The 19115-nt window shown below is 31.0% G+C and overlaps 1 protein-coding gene and 1 pseudogene across 1 annotated transcript; one reads left to right on the plus strand and one right to left on the minus strand.

Moving 5' to 3' along the window:
- Positions 1–1587: 1587 nt before the first annotated feature.
- Positions 1588–8557, minus strand: LOC127082987 (eugenol synthase 1-like; annotated as a pseudogene).
- A 683-nt stretch (positions 8558–9240) lies between these two features.
- Positions 9241–13216, plus strand: LOC127082988 (eugenol synthase 1). The gene is made up of 5 exons (XM_051023220.1): positions 9241–9429; positions 9521–9652; positions 12380–12608; positions 12707–12910; positions 13017–13216. The coding sequence occupies exons 1-5, from the start codon at positions 9241–9243 to the stop codon at positions 13214–13216; spliced, it is 954 nt and encodes a 317-aa protein (XP_050879177.1).
- The last annotated feature ends 5899 nt before the right edge of the window (positions 13217–19115 follow it).

Below are 19115 nucleotides of genomic sequence, written 5' to 3' on the forward strand. Positions count from 1 at the left end.
TCCCACCAAGACTTTCCACCTGCATAGGTCCCATCAAGTCCATGTGGAGAAGTTCCAGCACTCTGGAAGTGGTGTCATGTCTGAGCTTCTAATGTGACATCTTTATCTGTTTTCCAATCTAACACTCCCCACAAACTCTTCCTTCATCAATCTTTAAGTTTGGAATTCCTCTGACAGCTTCAACAGATATAATCCTCTTCATTCCTTTAAGATGTAGATGGTCCAATTTTTAAAATTAAAACTAAAATTAATATTTTACTTTTAAACTCTTTTGATTAATGTTTCAAATTTTTTCACATATTGAGAGAAACCATATGTTGCAAGTTTTAGAAACAAAAAATCCAAATTTATTACTCCTAAAGTAAGTGGTATTAATTGTGATGACATTCATTTATATGTATAACATCTTGTGTTTTTTGTGTGTCTTATTACTCACTATATAAAATTTATTTGTAGACGATTAAACAACCATCATCTTACGAGTGTGGATATTATGTGAGAAACACATGTTAAACATTGTCTATGTCGGTGTTGTTGATTTATGAAAGCATGTAATATATATTTATAATTAGATATACATGATTTTTTTACCGAATAATAATTTATGTTTATTTTAAGTGTTTCAACCTTTCGTTCAACTTATAAGTGTTTAAAGATCGAATATCATTCACACAAGAAGATATATATAATATTCGTTCATGTTGGGAAACTCGCTTAGGTCTATTGGGTGTTTTCTTGTTGACTTATATAGTTTTTGAGTCACTTTGGATATGTTGTATTAGCTTAAAGGATGTAAATTTGTATAGTTGTCATTATGGCATATAATATTTGTCATTTTATTTTGGCCTTGTAGCTATTAAATATATGATAAAAAATGTGTCATTTATGTTCTTTTTATAAAAATGCAGATTAAAATAAAAAAACGTTTAAAGTTAAAATAAAAAATAAAAATACAAAGGAGTTCACTTTGGTTAACAATATCAATCGATGTGAATGATTTCATACTAGAGAGAAAAAAATGAAGGATTTCACCTCGGTTCAAAATTCCAACCAATGTGAAATGTGAGGGATTTCTCATTGGTTAACCTCCCAACCGAGGGAAAAAATGGTGCGCTTTTTAATTTTTCGCCTCGGCTAGTGGCCAAGAGAAAAAGCGACACACTTTCCATAATACCCTACGTTACTTCAAAACCTCATCCGGGATAAAATCCCTCTTTCAATCGAAGTGGTGCACTTTCTAATTTTTTGCCTCGGCTAGTGACCAAGAGAAAAAGGGACACACTTTTCATAATACCATATGTTACCTCAAAATCTCATCCAAAATAAAACCCTTATTTCAACCGAGTTAAGTCTTTTATGCAGTATTGATAGATAAAAAAATGTTATATCTAAAAAAGCACTTAAATAGTACTAAATATTTAAACCAAATATTTCTAATAAAACACAATTTGAACTTACAAATTTAAGGTAAGAAAAACTAGCCTTTAAGGAATATTAGTGTGAAAGTATGAAATTTAAGTAATTTTAACATTACATAACTAATTTAAATGACATAACTAACATAAAAATCATTATTATAAAATAACTTCATTCAAAAGCTGTAGATGCAGGAGGCGGAGGATCAACAAGAAATTTATCAAGAAGTTGATCAATGGATATGTAATTGTAATCATGATATAGTTGTGAAGCTTCAAGATCATCTTCCCCAAACTCAAAGTTCATAAGATCCCCTTTAACAAATACACAATGAAGAATGGAAACTGATATGTCTTCTGGAGGAGGTAAAGCTATATCATAAAAGATATATTTTGTTATTAATCAATTTTTTATTTCTATATTATAATAAATATCAAATTTAATATTTATTTAATTTCTTAGATATATTAAAATGGGAGAAATTATATTTTGACATCAAAACGGAAGATAATGAGACAATATTTACACAACATTAGTCAGTATTTCATATAAAGTAAAAAAAATGAAACAAAGTCTTACTTTGTGATAGCTTGGCAATATCTTTTTCAGAAACAAAAACTTTGTTAAAATTTTGACCACTTTTATGCTCCCATAATGATATCAACTCATTTTGTGTTATGATATTCTTTGAAGGCCGATATAGAATAATGCGATTGTGTGTTCTGAGATCCTTTGTCACTTTAATATCATCTTCATAATTTAGTATAGCTAACAAATAAAAACAAATTGGCAAATATCAATATATAGTAATTATTAATTTATTCATTTGAATACAACAAGAAAATACAAGATTAATGATTTAAATGAGTGGGTTTGATATATTGTTTAGATGGAAAAAAAAGTAAAAAAAAAATATTAAAAAAATCATTTTACCTTGAAAGATAATAAGTTGAGCTAATCTATATTGAAAGTAGAGAAGTCTCCAACAACTAAAATTCTAAAAAGCATAATTTTTTTATCTTTAAAAAAATTATATTTAATTTTCAATGATGAGTTATAAACATAATATAAAGTGACAGGTTTCTACAAAATTGATTTGAAAATATAATATTATTTTCATCTATAAACATATATTTGTGTTATATATTTTTATATACAAGATTTTTATTTTTAGGATCAAAAATATATAAATTTTAAAAGAAGTGATAAGGTGTTTGTATAATTTCGAGAAGTAACATAGAGTTTTCGGGCCGACCATTGACCTAAATTCAGAAAAGTTCAATTATAATGAGGCATAATCGAAAAATGTGCATACCAAGACATCGAGGACTCATGGTACACCGAAATCATGAGACCGATACTTGATCTTTGCCCTCAAATGATCGCCCATTATCAGATATAATTGGACGATTCTTCGTGCAAGGCATATCATAAACACCGAGAGGAAATGTAGCGTCTTTTCAAGTAAATACTAAAATGCGGTTGCTAGGGACTGATCCAATGAGTAGTTACATTTTTACCTCGAGTGAATGACAAATTGAGGGGGGAAATGATGCACTTTCCATGACACCCTTCATTACCTCGGCCTCTAAGGTCAAAGTCGTGTTTCAACTGAGGTATAAACCTTGTTTTTAGTAGTGCGTCCACACTATATAAAGTCAACACGCTTCATTTTAGGTATTCTCTCATTCATACATTAGCTACTTTCTCACTTATTCATTGACTTTAGCGTTAGAGTGTTATCCTTGTAAGTCCACCCCCGCCCCGTCGTAATGGCTTCTACGTGAAACAATTCTAAAAGAAACCCTCAGCAACCAGAGTCTCCTCTGGTACAAAAAGGAACAAGACTCGTGAGACTACCGTCAGTTTAATCGACCTCAACGTATGAGAATATGAAACTCTACGAGATGATAAGATTGACTCTCTGTCGAGGGTAAAAGCAAAACCTATGAGGCCGGTTCCTAACGACAACTCTTAAGTTGTACAGCTAGATGATAATTCAGTAAGATCAGCCCATATAGGAGTTGATTTCCCATCCTTGGTAAAGAGATGGCTCATTAAGTGCATTAAAGCTAATGTCAACCTCTTCACAGTTTTTCCCGACTAGTTGCCTGATATAAACCCTAGCCTAGATTATCACCAATTGAATATTAACCCTAATGGTCGTTATGTGGCCCCAAAAAAAGACAAAATTCCCTGAAAAGAGTGAATTAACATTTAGTATAGTCTGGGGTCTACATGATGCTAATTTTTTTCCAGAAGTAAAATACAATGAATGGTTATCCAATTGTGTATTAGTCAAGAGATCATCAGGGAAATTGAGAATATGCATTGACTACACCGACCTTAACCGAGCCTTCCTGAAGATTCATATTCACTCCTAAACATTTACGAGCTAGTTGATAACTTAACCGGTTATATACTATTGGCATTCATGGACATGTATTTCGACTATAACCAAATACCCATGTTGGAGGAAGACAAGGACAAGGCAATCTTCATGACTAAGCGAGCTAACTATTGATGCAATGTTATACCACATGGCCTGAAGATTTCAAGGGTAACATACCATAGGATGATGAAAAAATATTCAGAGAAAAGATAGGTGAAAAGCTAGAAGTTCACATGGATGATATGATCATTAAGTCTAGTAAATAATGACTACACGATGAACACTTGGAAAGCGTGTTTCGACAAGTTTGACAATACAATATGAGACTCAATATAGAAACATGCACCTTTAGAGTTAGAGTTGAAAAATTCCTAGGTTTCTACTTAACAAAGAGATGAATAAAGCGAACATAGATAAATACAAAGAAATCATTAATATGGGATCGACAACAAAGAATTAAGTAACGAAATTAATTGACATGTTCACGACATTAAACTAATTCATCTCAAGATCTGCTCAACAACCATTACTTCTTTACAAGTCGATGAAAAAATAAGTAGGCTTTTAATGTACTATGGAATGTGATAGCAAACCTTGCCTCGCTCTGCTATAGAGGAAGTATGTGTTATGTTGAATATTTTTAAGAATAAATTTAAAGTATGCACTCTACCGCGATACTCGCACAAATATTAGAACACCTTCACGAAAGCCCGGGATACCGGTTGCAATAAAAGGAGAGTGATTATCAAGTGATTCAATACATCCACTTCAAAATCGTTGAAGGGAATCCTAAACACCAGTCTAGAAAGCAGACACTCATGGAAGGGCGCTAAGCATCCATCAAAATAGCTATACAACCTCTTATCGGGTTAAATGTGAGAGACACGCCAATTAGAGTATAGGCATATGTTCCGATGGGTGCCCTCTAAACGTTGAACACTCCCCAAAACGAAATTTGTCCCAGTCAATTGCACATACACCCAAAAGTACTAAGTGGCATCAACAGGAAAATCAAGGCCTTGTTGGCCCTTTCAAACCATTTCTTCCCCACTGTCAACAAAAATATAATGTTCGTCATAAGTTTTAGAATGCCCCCCAAAACAGAGATGCTCTCCAACTTCCTTACCTTTGGGTTTCTTACCATTCAAATACCTAAAATATCTCATGTAAGAACAAGCCATCAGATCATCTCGATATGGTTCAACAAAATCAAGATTTTCCACGGGCAACACCGAAGATGAGATACCAGTACTGACTTCTCTACTAAGGGGATGATCTAAGTTCACCCCTAACTGTTCTTACATGGTTATCTACTAGGGATTCATAAGTCCACTACCACTTTCTATAGAACCTTCCAGAACTCCGAACTATCATTAAGAACTATGAGATTAACCAGAGAACAAACATTTGCCAAAGAAGCAATATCCAATATTTTCGAGTCTATCATCCTTGTGTGAGATGAGGCGCCACATATATCATCACCACTATATATATATATATATATATATATATATATATATATATATATATATATATATATATATATATATATATATATATATATATATATATATATATATATATATATATAATGTTTGCAAGTTCATCTCATAAATTTGCCAATGTTAAAAAGAAAGAGCAGGAAGCGACAACAGTAAACAAAAGGGAGCAAAATGGTACCTAGAAAAAACTTTAGATGTGAAGGTAAAGCTATAATGAAAAAATATATCAAAACGTGAGCGACCAAATGAGTTGTGAAATATGAAAAGGAAAAAAAACAAACAAAGCAAGATGTCACCAGAGCTCAGACATGGATGACCGAAGATGGAAAGACAGAGGAATGACAATTTATGCAAAGAGTGAAACGTAACCTAGAAAGAGAATTTGCCTTTATATAATGGAGCGGGGTAGAAAAATTGATGATCCCAAAACAAAATAAGGTAAGAAGACAAAAATCAACATCCAAGTTCACCTCGAGATCATAACAACAATCGAGCATCCTAAAGTGTATTGTCATACACTACTGTAGGGATCTAGGGCCATGTGTAAGAATGATCCTACAAAATGTTTTGGTGACAACACTTGAATTTAATGTGCATATTACCAAGGTCCTCCTCTCTCATTCTCCAAACTTCTCCACTTCTGGAAGGTAAGAATATGTCATGAGGAACAAGGTCGGGAAAGACAACAACCTGGTACTCTAAAAGCCTTTCCATTACTTTACAATGACAGACTTTTGGGGCAACTGTTATGGGGTGAAAATAAGCCCAAAGGTGGAAAAGTATAATCATGACAAGGCTCAGCCCAAGAACGTGCATACCAAGACACTGAAGACTCAAGGATCCACAACCATGGGACCTCGATGATCACCCAATGCTAAATATAATTGGACGATCCCTCGCACGAAGCGCAAGATGACATGTGGATGGTTTTAACTACCCACACTATATAAAGCCTAACACATGCCATTTCAACTATTTTCTCATTTACACCCTTAAAGTATGTTTTCACTCATTCATTGAATTAGACATTAGATTGTTAACCTTTTAGCTTCACTCAGTTTCATCGTATTGAAAGCTTACACCATTGCATTAAAATTGTGGAAAAATATAATATACCTTTGGTTTTACCATTTCCGTTGACAATAATATCTTCCTTCTTTTCATATGGACGAAGTAAAAAATTCACAAAGTATGCACCAAAACAATTTGCAGAGATATAAGTATAAGGAATTTTTGTTTCTTCAATTTCTCTTCTAATTTTTATTTTCTTATCAAGAAAAACTTGAAATGGAGGAAGAGGGTGTACTTTGTCTTCTACACCAAAGTCCGATGGAAGAAATCTCTGCAATAAGTATATAGACTTAGAAAATAAAAACATAGGTCAATATTTCAAAATATCTATATACAAATATTTACTTTTGACATTTCATATCATCCCATTAAAACCCTCCACAACTAAAAGAAGAAGAAAAAAGCAAGAGGATCCTCTTATATAAAACCATCTGAATATTAATCTATGACTATTAAAGCTATAGGTTACCCTAAATAAACAAGCACCAATTAAGAGCATACCAAAACCAAATCAACTCACCTTGATATTACCAGCAACTTTGATAGCCTCAATAATTTTGAGTTTCTCCATAACTTAAGGGTATGCCAAAGTACATATCACAATATCTGCCTGTTTTACAACTTCCACAATTTGATCAACCTCAAGTTCTCCCTACATTTATTATTCCTTGAGACTCATTAAAATACTACTAATTCTTTAACTTCGTCACACAAACATGAAGAGAAAAAAAACTTACCTCCACAAGTGTTACTCCCAAGGAATTAAATTCTCTGCAAAGTTGTATCTTAGAGGAAGGAGTTTTTGCATGAATAGGTTGAGTATACACAAAAGTTGGATAACCTAAAGAAATACTTGCTTTTACCATATACTTTCCAATGTTATAAATCTTCGTGTTCTCCTCTAAGCATTCTCGATTTGGTGACCTGAGGATGTTATAAATCAGTAAATCAGATATTAGATATGAAATCATAGGAATCTAGATCTAGAACTTCTATGTGCAGGCGATGGAGTTGGAAAGCAGACTTTAATTTGTGAAAATCATGGGCATTAGAAGTCATTTCCAATAGACTGCGCCACTGTTCTGTTCAGGAAACAAAAATGGATGCAGTTGGAAAACTTATGATCTTGAATAATGGCCTTGATCTCCTTCACGGAAAAGCGGGGTAAACCTGCATGGTTAACACTCCAATGCCTAAGTCAGTTCAAGATTCAAGATGAGTATAGTGAAAAATGGAGATCAGAGAATGAACCTAACTCTTCGCATGTGAACTAATTTTATATTTTGGGTCAATTGGAGTGGATTTAAAATTGATTAGACCTTAATCATTTGTGCCTTTGGCCGGCCCAGAATAGAACCCATGATGCTCACATATAAACTTAACTTCTATATGCATCATTAGACACCATTTGTTTTGAAATTGAAAGGTACAACCACAACAAAACCTTTTCATTGTGAAATCTAATAATATATCGATCCTACTAAGAATATTGATGTGTGGAATAAAGAACAAAGGTAGTCAAACTATATGGCCTCAAGAAAAAAATTAACATGTCAAATTATGTATGCAAATCAACAACAAGCAAGAGTTAGATCAAATTCGAAACACAAAGAATTTGTTTATCCATTTCGATCAAATGGATCTACTCTAGGAGAGAGAGCAAATATCTAATTCACTATATTTGCAAGTGTTGTTACAAGAGATTATAAATGAGTTAGTTTCAAGAAAATAGAATTATAAGTTTTCCAAAAACAAACCTTATTTTATACCGAAGTGTTTCCCAATCCCTTCGACTCTTTTTATACATAAATCACACAAATCAAAAATATTTAGAAGTATTTTTCAATCCCCTTATATACCTCCGAAAGTCTTCTAAATTTCAAAAACTCCAAAGAATTTCTATTATTGACTCTATATGTTTCCTATAGATATCTCCAAAGGTCCGAAAAAGTCCAAGAATATAATTCTAGAAATTTCAACTCTTATATTTTTAAGTAGGATTACCATATGTTCGGTCTTATTTTCTTGTAAGTGGTGGAGAACAATATTTATAATATCCTCGAGTTCTATTGGGTCAGATATCAAAATAGATCCAAAAAACAATCCAATACCGAATTGATCTAAATGTCCAATCATCAATTGGTCGAACTATGACCTCTGACTTCTGCGCCACCATAGACCGTTGCGGCCAATTGCCTTGTACCCAACATGACCCCACACTTAAGGTCATCCATTGATCTGCTGCCGCCGGCAATCTGCTGCCGCCGCCTCCAACCTTCCAACTGCTTTTGGCTAGGTCTAAGAAAATATGGTTTCATTGTCTTCATCACTTAAAGCATACTTCTACATGTGATAAGGCTAAAATATCAACTATGGGGCTTTAGCTTGTCTTTTTAATTGGTTCATATGTTTTATGAGGCCATTTTCATAGAGTTAAAGTTTTTGTTGTGATGGGTACCTAACTTCTATTGTGTTTGGGCATGACAATGTACTTGTCGAAAATTCCTTGTATTTGTTCATATTTCATAGTTTTTTTGTTTTTGGTGTTTTATAAATATAATGTTAATGTATAACTTGTTGGTGTAATTTACTTGAAGATTAATAAAATGGTTTTTTCTATTTTAAGAATGGCTTGTTAATAAAAAAAAATTGTAGATATTGTTATTTTTTTTGGATATTTCACATCGGTTACACCGTGTAATATGTTCAAGGTTATTTTATTTTCTATCATTAGTGTATATCCAATTAGACATCTGTCCTATTTAAATTAGTTAAGTAATAAATGTGAAACTACATATTTATACTCAATTCAATAAGTTAGTTAAGCATTTTCAAGAGTAAAGAGTGCCTAAACAAAAAATGGAGGGTAAGAAGAATAAGATTCTTGTATTTGGTGGAACTGGTTACATAGGAAAGTATATGGTGAAAGCAAGCATTTCTTTAGGTTATCCAACTTTTGTGTATACTCGACCTATTAATACAAAAACTCCTTCCTCTAAGATACAACTTTGCGACGAATTTAATTCCTTGGGAGTAACACTTGTGGAGGTAATTCTTAATTTTTATGTATTGATATGAAATAATTCATTTTGATTAAGTTATTGATAAATATATGTGAATAATAATTATTTATTTGCAGGGAGAACTTGAGCATGATCGGATATTGAAAGTGATTAAGCAAGTAGACATTGTGATATGTACCTTTCCATATCCTCTAGTAATGGAGCAACTCAAAATTATAGATGCTATCAAAGTTGCTGGCAATATCAAGGTGATAAATACTTCCAAAGTCGATGATTGTTTGTTATGCATGTAATTTATAATGTGAAGGTCGGGCCTTCAGACTTTATTCTTTGTAGAGGATCCTTTGGTAGGCTACTCCCGTAAACAAAATCGTCTTTGAGGGCGTGCAAAAAGGTCTATAGCACAAAGTCTCATATTTTTTTAATGATTAAACTATAGAGAAAAAAGCCTTCACACACATATTTGATGTTAAATAAGACTCCTTAAAAAAAGTTCAACTCAAATGAAGTTAACTCCGGCTTCTTGCACATGACCTCTAAAAAATTTGAGAGACTCTGCCGGTAAATAATAAATTTTTAGATTTGTTTATAATTGAATCTAATGGGTCGATGAAAGAGATTGGTTGGGTGGAACATAAAAACTTTGGATTTCATGTGGATAAGACATTTTTTCTCTGTGAATTATCTGTTGTTGATTAACTTCTCTCTATTCTTCAAGACTTTACTCTCTCTTAGGATAAAGATAAGCGGAGTTGGAACACTAGAAGAAATGATATATTTTCAATTGTCTCTACTTACCATGTTCAGTTGGATCAAATCCTCCTCTCATCTAGTTGAGAAGTTGTTTCTCCCCCTTCTAGGTTAGTGAGACTCCTTCTAAAATGATGGTTTTTTCTTAAATTTTTTTACAAGATAGACTCCTAGAGAGAATTTATCTAAAAGGTGAGTGATTGTTGATTCTAATGGAATCTCTTGTCCCCTGTGTGGAGGTTGAATCGATTCAATTTCACATCTTTTTGTCACTTCTGAGAAAAGTTTTACCCCATACCCCAATGAGTATTCCCCTATCACTACAATTCATTCAATTTGACTAAAATACCTTTAAATAAATAACTTATGTTTGAAAAAAAGTTTTAAAAAATTACATTCCAAATAACTTTTGATAACATATCCAATGAGTCTAAAACAAAATAAGTTTATGCAACACAAGAAAACAGAGATCTAAAGTGATCAATCGTTGCCTAAAGTCAACTTCATCAATTTTAGCAACACGTTTAAAATAGTAAATGTGAACGAAAGACTTTAATTAAGTCATCCGAGTGAACATAACAAGCTTATGCAACACAAAAAACTGTGGCCTAAAGTGAACAACCATGGCTTAAAACCTTCAACAATTCAGCCCACGTTTTTTTAACAAACCACTTTTAACCACGGTTTCAAACCGTTTCCTAAAGTCTATAATTTTGAAAAAAAATAAACCACCCGAACACTTTAATTAAGTTGTCTGGTGAGTAGTTTGAAAACTACCTAAACGCTTTAATGAAGTTATCCGGTGAATACTTTGAAAACTACCGAACAATTTAATTAAGTTATTCATTACATTAAAAATTAAAAATTTGGCTACCAGAACTCTTTTACCAAATGTTTCGGTATATTATAAATTAAAAATTTATCTAACAAGACTCTTTTGCCAAGTGTTCTGATAAATTAAAAATTATAAAATTGACTACCGGAACTATTCCGCTAAGTGTTCCTGTAAATTAATATAGGGATATAAAAAAAATTAATTTCAAAAAATTTAATAATAAATAAAAAGGATATAATTGAAATATTTTGTTAAATGTTGGGGTATATAGATAATGATAGGGATATAAGGTAAAATTTTGACTTGTGAGTTAGCTTTGTCAGTGTACTATTAGATCTTTGAAAGGTTGGGTTGCCATAAAGTTCTCTATAGTGATCATAGAATTATTCGAGTTTTTTCTCTCTTTAGGTAATAAGACTAAGTCTAAGGGTGGTTTTGTTATGATTTAGCATGCTATTGTTTGTATATTTAGAGACATTGTAATAATGAGTTATTTAACGGTGTTTCAACATATGCGAAAGAAATAGAGGGAATTTTTTTTTGCCTAAAAATAATTTATAAATTATTATATGTGAACGTTCTCTGAATAATTTTTAAACCATATCCTCTATCTTAAGCAATAACATATCAAGTGTTTGTCTTCATTATGAGGTTGATTTTGGTATATGTTTTTTAGTGCTCTCATTGGATTGAGATCGATTGATGGTGATGTGATGGTTTGAGATCTAGTCTAAATCCTAAGGGATGTGGTTTTTAGCTATTTGGATTTTTGTGCAATTTTGTTTGAACATTTTTTTATGCTTCTTTGATTTTTAATATTTATTCTCTGATAATCTTTTTATTGGTATGTTTGACACATCTTATGCTATTTGATAACTTTTTTTATACTATCGTAAATTTTCTCCTCATTATTATAACATTACTTTTTTTATCTAAAAATATGTTTAATTAAAGCAAGTAAGTTAATTATATAGAGCTGGGTTTATTTGTTCAATTTTTTATTTTATAAAAAATATTTTTTAGTGGTTATTATTGGATATAAAAATTAGTTTTTAAGTTAATTAATTAATTTATTATTGATTTAAAAAAATTTTAAAAAATCTAAAATTACTTGTATATCTTTTCTCAAAAACTATTTTTTTCCAATTATAATCTTTATTTATATTTATTTCTTTTACTACGGTAAACAAATGTGAAATCACTTATAAATTAATTCTTTTTAAATATCTAAAATTAATTATGAAATCATGAAATATCAATTTTTTAAATAATAATTGTAACAAAATTGTCTGGTTTCAAAATAAACATATTGAAGTGTTACCAACACTCTAATTATTGTTACTTTTTAATATGAATTATTTTTTCATTTATAAGTGTGTATTTCTTGCAGAGGTTCCTTCCATCAGACTTTGGTGTTGAAGAAGATAAAGTTCATCCTCTTCCTCCATTTCAAGTTTTTCTTGATAAGAAAATAAAAATTAGAAGAGAAATTGAAGCGGCTAGAATCCCTTATACTTTTGTCTCTGCAAATTGTTTTGGTGCATATTTTGTGAATTTCTTGCTCCGTCCATACGAAAGCAATAAAGATATTGTTGTCTATGGCAATGGTGAAACCAAAGGTACATATTTTAGTATGAATATTTGTTCTATTTTCTTAATTGTATTTAATAACTTAATTAACAATTAATATATATTTGAAATATTTTTTATTTGTTAGCTATATTAAATTATGAAGAAGATGTCGCTATATATACTATTAAAGTAGCCAATGATCCAAGAGCACACAATCGAATAGTGGTGTATAGACCTTCGAAGAATATCATAACACAAAATGAGTTGATATTATTATGGAAGAACAAAACTGATCAGAACTTTAACAAAGTTTTTGTTCCTGAGGAAGATATTATCAAGCTTTCACAAAGTAAGACTTCGAAGAATATCATAACACAAAATGAGTTGATATCACTATTTTCATATTTCTATGATTGTGTAATTAACAATTGATTAATTTGTCCTTTATGATGCAGATTTGCCCCCTCCAGAAGATATACCAGTTTCCATTCTTCATAGTATATTTGTTAAAGGGGATCTTATGAACTTTGAGCTTGGTGAAGATGACCTTGAAGCTTCAAAACTATATCCGGATTATAACTACACATCTATTGATAAACTTCTCGATAAGTTTCTTGTGGATCCTCCACCTCCTGCATCTGCTTCTTTTCAATGAAATCATTTTATATTATTGTACTTGATATTGGTTTGATTAATACATTTTGTTGATATATTATATCGAAAGTACTATTAAATAATTTGAAAACACATATATTATCTATCGAGTCTATTGAGTAAATTGATTAATAAGTAACTAATTACTCCATATTGTACCGAATCAATTACTCAATAAACGATTTTTATTCTCATCATATCATAGTTTATAATTCCCTTTAACTCTCTCTTTACTCCAAAACATATCAAAATTTTCTCTTTGATATTTGTTTTCAATATTTTTCTCATTCTCATCAAGATATGCTTAAAATTGTGAATGATAAGATTATGACATTAGCTGAAAATGAAAATAAAGTACAAAAATCGTGAGCTGAGAAAGAAAAATGCAAACAGTTTATTCTTAATCCATATATGCATTGATTTATACATTTATGAGATGATCATTAAAGAGTAATCATCCTAATAGGTTTGGAATATTCTCAATAAACTAATGGTGGTGATGACTAATTAACATAAATAATAATACAAGTTTTTTCCCTACTTGTATAAGATGTTGTAGATAAGTGGTCTAGTTTCTTTTGTTGAGTTTTTCCCTACTTATACATTTGATATAAGTACGTAATAGGTTTATTGTTGATGTTGTTGTAGTTTTGTTGAGATGGAAATTGTTGTTTTTGAGTTGTTGTTAAATGTCGTTGTTGTTGTTTAGACTGGGATTAAATGTTATATGATGTTGTTTTTGTTGAGATAAGTACATAATAAGTTTATTGTTGATGTTGTAGTTTTGTTGAAATTGAGATTGTTGTCGTTGTTGTTTTTATTGTTATTTAGTTGTTCAACTTAGCAAAAGATAAATGTTGTTGTTTAGTTGTTGTTATTGAGATTGAGATATTGTTTATGATTCTTTGTGCAGATCTCATCTTGTTTCGTCGAACATGTCAAGAGGATATTAAAGTGACAGAAAATACATTTATGAGATGATCATTAAAGAGTAATCATCCTAATAGGTTTGGAATATTCTCAATAAACTAATGGTGGTGATGACTAATTAACATAAATAATAATACAAGTTTTTTCCCTACTTGTATAAGATGTTGTAGATAAGTGGTCTAGTTTCTTTTGTTGAGTTTTTTCCCTACTTATACATTTGATATAAGTACGTAATATGTTTATTGTTGATGTTGTTGTAGTTTTGTTGAGATGGAAATTGTTGTTTTTGAGTTGTTGTTAAATGTCGTTGTTGTTGTTTAGACTGGGATTAAATGTTATATGATGTTGTTTTTGTTGAGATAAGTACATAATAAGTTTATTGTTGATGTTGTAGTTTTGTTGAAATTGAGATTGTTGTCGTTGTTGTTTTTATTGTTATTTAGTTGTTCAACTTAGCAAAGTTTTGAAAGATAAATGTTGTTGTTTAGTTGTTGTTATTGAGATTGAGATATTGTTTGTGATTCTTTGTGCAGATCTCGTCTTGTTTCGTCGAACATGTCAAGAGGATATTAAAGTGACAGAAAATACAGTTGAATTTATTATATCTAATATCGATTGTTTGCTTCACTAACCCCTCTTTGAACATATAACCTGTTAAACTGATTTTGAAAATAATAATATGAAAAGTTATTTGAAAAATATCTTATACTGATCAATGTTTTTTGAGCATTCTGTAACTCAATATTCATCTTACGTTCTTTAATGATTAAAATTTCTCTCAATGTTTCTAGTTTTCATTCATCTTTCTTCTATACTTGTTCATTTTTCAAATTATCAAATTGTATGCTTTGAAGAATGAATTAATAGAGAAGAAAGTGTTGAATGAAGAACTTGAAATATTGAACAAAGTTCTAACCATTAAAGAATGAGAGATGAATAATGAGTTATAGGATGCTCGAAAATCATTGATCAGTGTAAATTGTTCTTCAAATATAACATAATATTTTATATAATTATTTTCAAAACCAATTTGAAAGGTTATATGTTCAATTAGCGTTTGGTGAAGTAAGTAATCCATATTATATATAATAAACTCAAATGTATATTTTCCTCAGTTGAAAGACAAAATCGAGGGGATTTTTTGCCATTTAAAAATTCAAAAAAGTTATCACTGAGGATTGAACCCATGACCATTACACCTTTTTCATTGGTGGACCTACAATGGAGATGTAAAATGGCACACTTTTAATGATGTTCTTTATTATCTTGCATATGAAATCCAGGTAACATCTCATATCCAACTTAGGTTAAAAGTGTTTTTCGTAGTAATGATATGGCTGTAAGGACGCGTGCTTGAATCCAGAACTTCTTACTTATTCACTTTTAAGAGGTGAAGTTTTGATCAATAAATTATTGGACCATAAAAAAAATTCACTAAGTTGTCACATTTTGTGTTTGATTCAAATGTGAAGAAAATTAATTTGAGTGAATTGATTTGTGAATAAAAGTGTTTTGAATGTAAAATAATTTATGTTTGAATAAATTTCTGCAAAAATGAGTTGAACAGTAAATTTGTGTAAAAATCAAATTTAAATTTAAAATCTACAATTCATGGCTTCAAATATAACCAATTATGAAAAATATAATCAATTATAATCGAGAGCAACTAAACATATTAAAATCAATTCTACACATTCATGATCAATTATGAATACTTCAAACGTGAAACTAAACATACACGAATTCATCTAATAGTTGTTGTTGCTGATTTATATTTATGAAATAAGAGTTTATCAGTAAATATAATTTTAGTATCGGGTGCAAATTAAAAAAATAGCTTCAATGCATTTAATGCATGTTGTTGTGTATAGCTTAAAATCTTGTTTGTAGTAATTAAATAAAAAAATTAGGTTTTGCCTCATGTGTGAGGTACATGAATCTTAACTAGGCGCGTGAAGTTTGTGTTTTATAAACTTTCACAATTACATTATGCGTGAGGTACGGAGGATCATGCGCGAGTGATGTGAAAGGCATGTAATTTATATGTTAGGGACATGGCCTCAAAGTTTGAACAATGTTTATTTGTTTTTATATCATTTTTGCAAGTAGAAGAGTTTTCTTGAAAAATAACTTAGAGATACAAAAAGATTGATGCTTAGAGATTTTTGATCCAAAGAATTGCAAGATTTTTTAAGGTTATTTAAGAGTTGGGAAACACCTTCAAATACTTTTGGCATGAGTCATTCGTATATCGAGAAGAGTCGTTATGCTACAAATTCATACAAATTAGAAAGTATTCGTATGATCTTGTTGAATAATTTCTTGTAATTCATATGTAATATGTTGTTGAGAATCTTTATTGGTAGTAATTCAGATAGTTGATATCTCTTCCATAGTGGATCATTTTGGATCGAATTTGATAAATAATTATTTATGTTGATTCTTCATTTTCATCATTATTCTTCTTAACTCGTTGTTTTGCATTGTTTAAGTTGGTAGATTAATATAGTTTGAGACTATTTAACATGATTATTTTTGTTTGTTTTTTGTCTCACACACCATTGTTCTTGGCGTGCTTGAATCCTTCCTTTCAAAACAAGTGTCACACAATGTGGTGCAAGGGATCTCACTTTGAAAGCGATCACCATGTATTCTCAATGGAATATTGAGAAGTTTTCAAGAGACAACATTTTTGGGTTGTGGAAAGTAAACACAAAATCAAAATGGATTCAACAAAAGTATGCATAAGCATTGAAAAGTATTTTGATTCCACCAAGTCGAACATAAGCACAGAAGACCGAGATGGTGGACATGGCTGAGAATGCCATTATATTATGGCTTAGAGATAATTAATTGAGAGAAGATACAAGGTAGAAGACCACAAAGAAAATATGGGCCAAACTTGAATCATTGTAGATGACTAAGTCCTTGAGTCATAGGTTATGTATGAAACAACAACTCTACTAATTATGGATGGTGAATAACAAACCCATTGAGGAGAAATTGAAGGAATTTCACAAAATTAATGAGTTATTTCAAAACATTAAGGTAGAACTTGATGATAAATACAAAAACTACTCCTGTTAACTCATTACCTAGATCTTTTGAGCATTTCAAGGATGTCCTTCTTTATGGTAAAGAAAGAATTGTCATCTTTGACAAGGTTCAATTATCTATAACAACCAATGAGTTAATCAATATTAAAGAAATGAAGGTTGGTTATGAGGAACATGTTTTAATGTTTTAAGAGGGGGTGAGAGTACGGATACTCAACTGTAAGAAGTCTAAGTCCAAGTCAAAGTTGTTTGACAAGTCAAAGTACAAGTGATTCATCTATCATAAAATTGGTCACTTCAAGAATAATTGTCTCTAGAAGGGGATCAAGGATGATTCTATCACATTTTGGTAGCCTTAGATAAGGATGATAATGAGAGTGTTGATTCACTAATGGTAACGAGTTTAGACACAAAGAAGAGTTGAGTCATGGAATGAAGATGCTTTAATCACATGTATCCAAAGAATGAATACTTTGATACTTTAGAGATAACATGAAGTGGAGGTGTTATACTTAATAACATATAAATAGTGATCTATGTGCTTGCATGTATGGCATTTACATCAATCTATTTGGTTTTTTTGTTTACAAACACTCTCAAGAGAAGTCTGCATTAGAAGTGTTGTTCAAGGCGTCTTGGTTTGGATAATGGAAAGTCAAGCTATCATCTGATCAAGTGATGGTCAAGCGGTGGTTCCTAAAGATTAAGTGGTGATGCTTGAATATCAAGGTATCTTTTTTTGTGATCAAGTTGTGTTGCTTGGAAGATCGAGTGATGATGTTTAAAGATCTAGGTGTCATCTGTTGAGATGATCCAGTTGTGATGATCAAGTTGTGATCAAAATATAAAAGCTCATTTTATGATGATCAAGTTATGATCAAAATATAAAAGCTCATTTTGTGATGATCAAGTTGTAAATCTTGGATTAAGTTGTCAACGCATATATGTGGGGATAACATCCAATGTTTGATGGATTCAATGAAGATCTCTAATCAAGAAGTGTGCCCGATGATGGTTCTTATCTTGAAGATTTATCTCAAGCCTCATCAAAAGAAGATTAAAGATTCCAGTGAAGTGGTAAAGTCAAAGATAATGTGACAAGGAATCAGAAGCTTCAGAGTTGTGAAAGAAATGAAGTGTAAAAGCTCGTCATATTTATGTCAAGTGATTAGTGTCGTCTGTAAAGGTATAGGACTAACTCTCAATTTTACTAAGGAAAATCACACATGCACTTTCAACCTTTTAGAAATCATGTCTCTTTTTATTAAAATGCCAAAAAAGTTTTTTGTGTCTAGGTAATTGTCTAAGAACTCAAAAAGTTCTTTATGAGTTCATTTTTACATTACATAATTGATCAACCCTTAGGCCTAACTAATTATCTCTTTTTGTAATGCCTTATAATTAACTATTAGGGTTAATAGTCAGTTAGTAACAACTCCTTTAAAAAGCTTCCATTCTTAGTCTTAATAATCGATTATGCCACTTACTTAATCAATTATCGATATTAAAAAGGCACGTCGATCTTTTCCTTTTAAAGTCAGATTTTTCCCTATAAATAGAGGGTTCTTCTTCACTTCTCAACATACCATAAAACGTATTTGAAATATTTCTCTCTCTCTCTCTCTCTCTCTCTCTCTCTCTCTCTCTCTCTCTCTCTCTCTCTCTCTCTCTCTCTCTTAATTCCTCTTGTTTGGTTGTCGAAGTAAACCAACTAAATTTCTATTTGGTTGGAGTTATCTCCGTAATTAAAAGTTTCAGTCGGATCATGAACTTAACCAGTTGTTAAAATCTCTTAGTTGGTTATGGAGGTCTCAATAATTAAAACCTTGTGTTGGTTGGGAAGTTAGCCATTGTAAAACTCGAATCCTTATGTAAGGAACTTAGTTGTCATAACTTGTTAAAAGCTCATATCAT

This window comes from Lathyrus oleraceus, chromosome 5 (assembly GCF_024323335.1).
Source record: "Lathyrus oleraceus cultivar Zhongwan6 chromosome 5, CAAS_Psat_ZW6_1.0, whole genome shotgun sequence".
In the NCBI taxonomy this organism is placed as follows: Eukaryota; Viridiplantae; Streptophyta; class Magnoliopsida; order Fabales; family Fabaceae; genus Lathyrus; species Lathyrus oleraceus.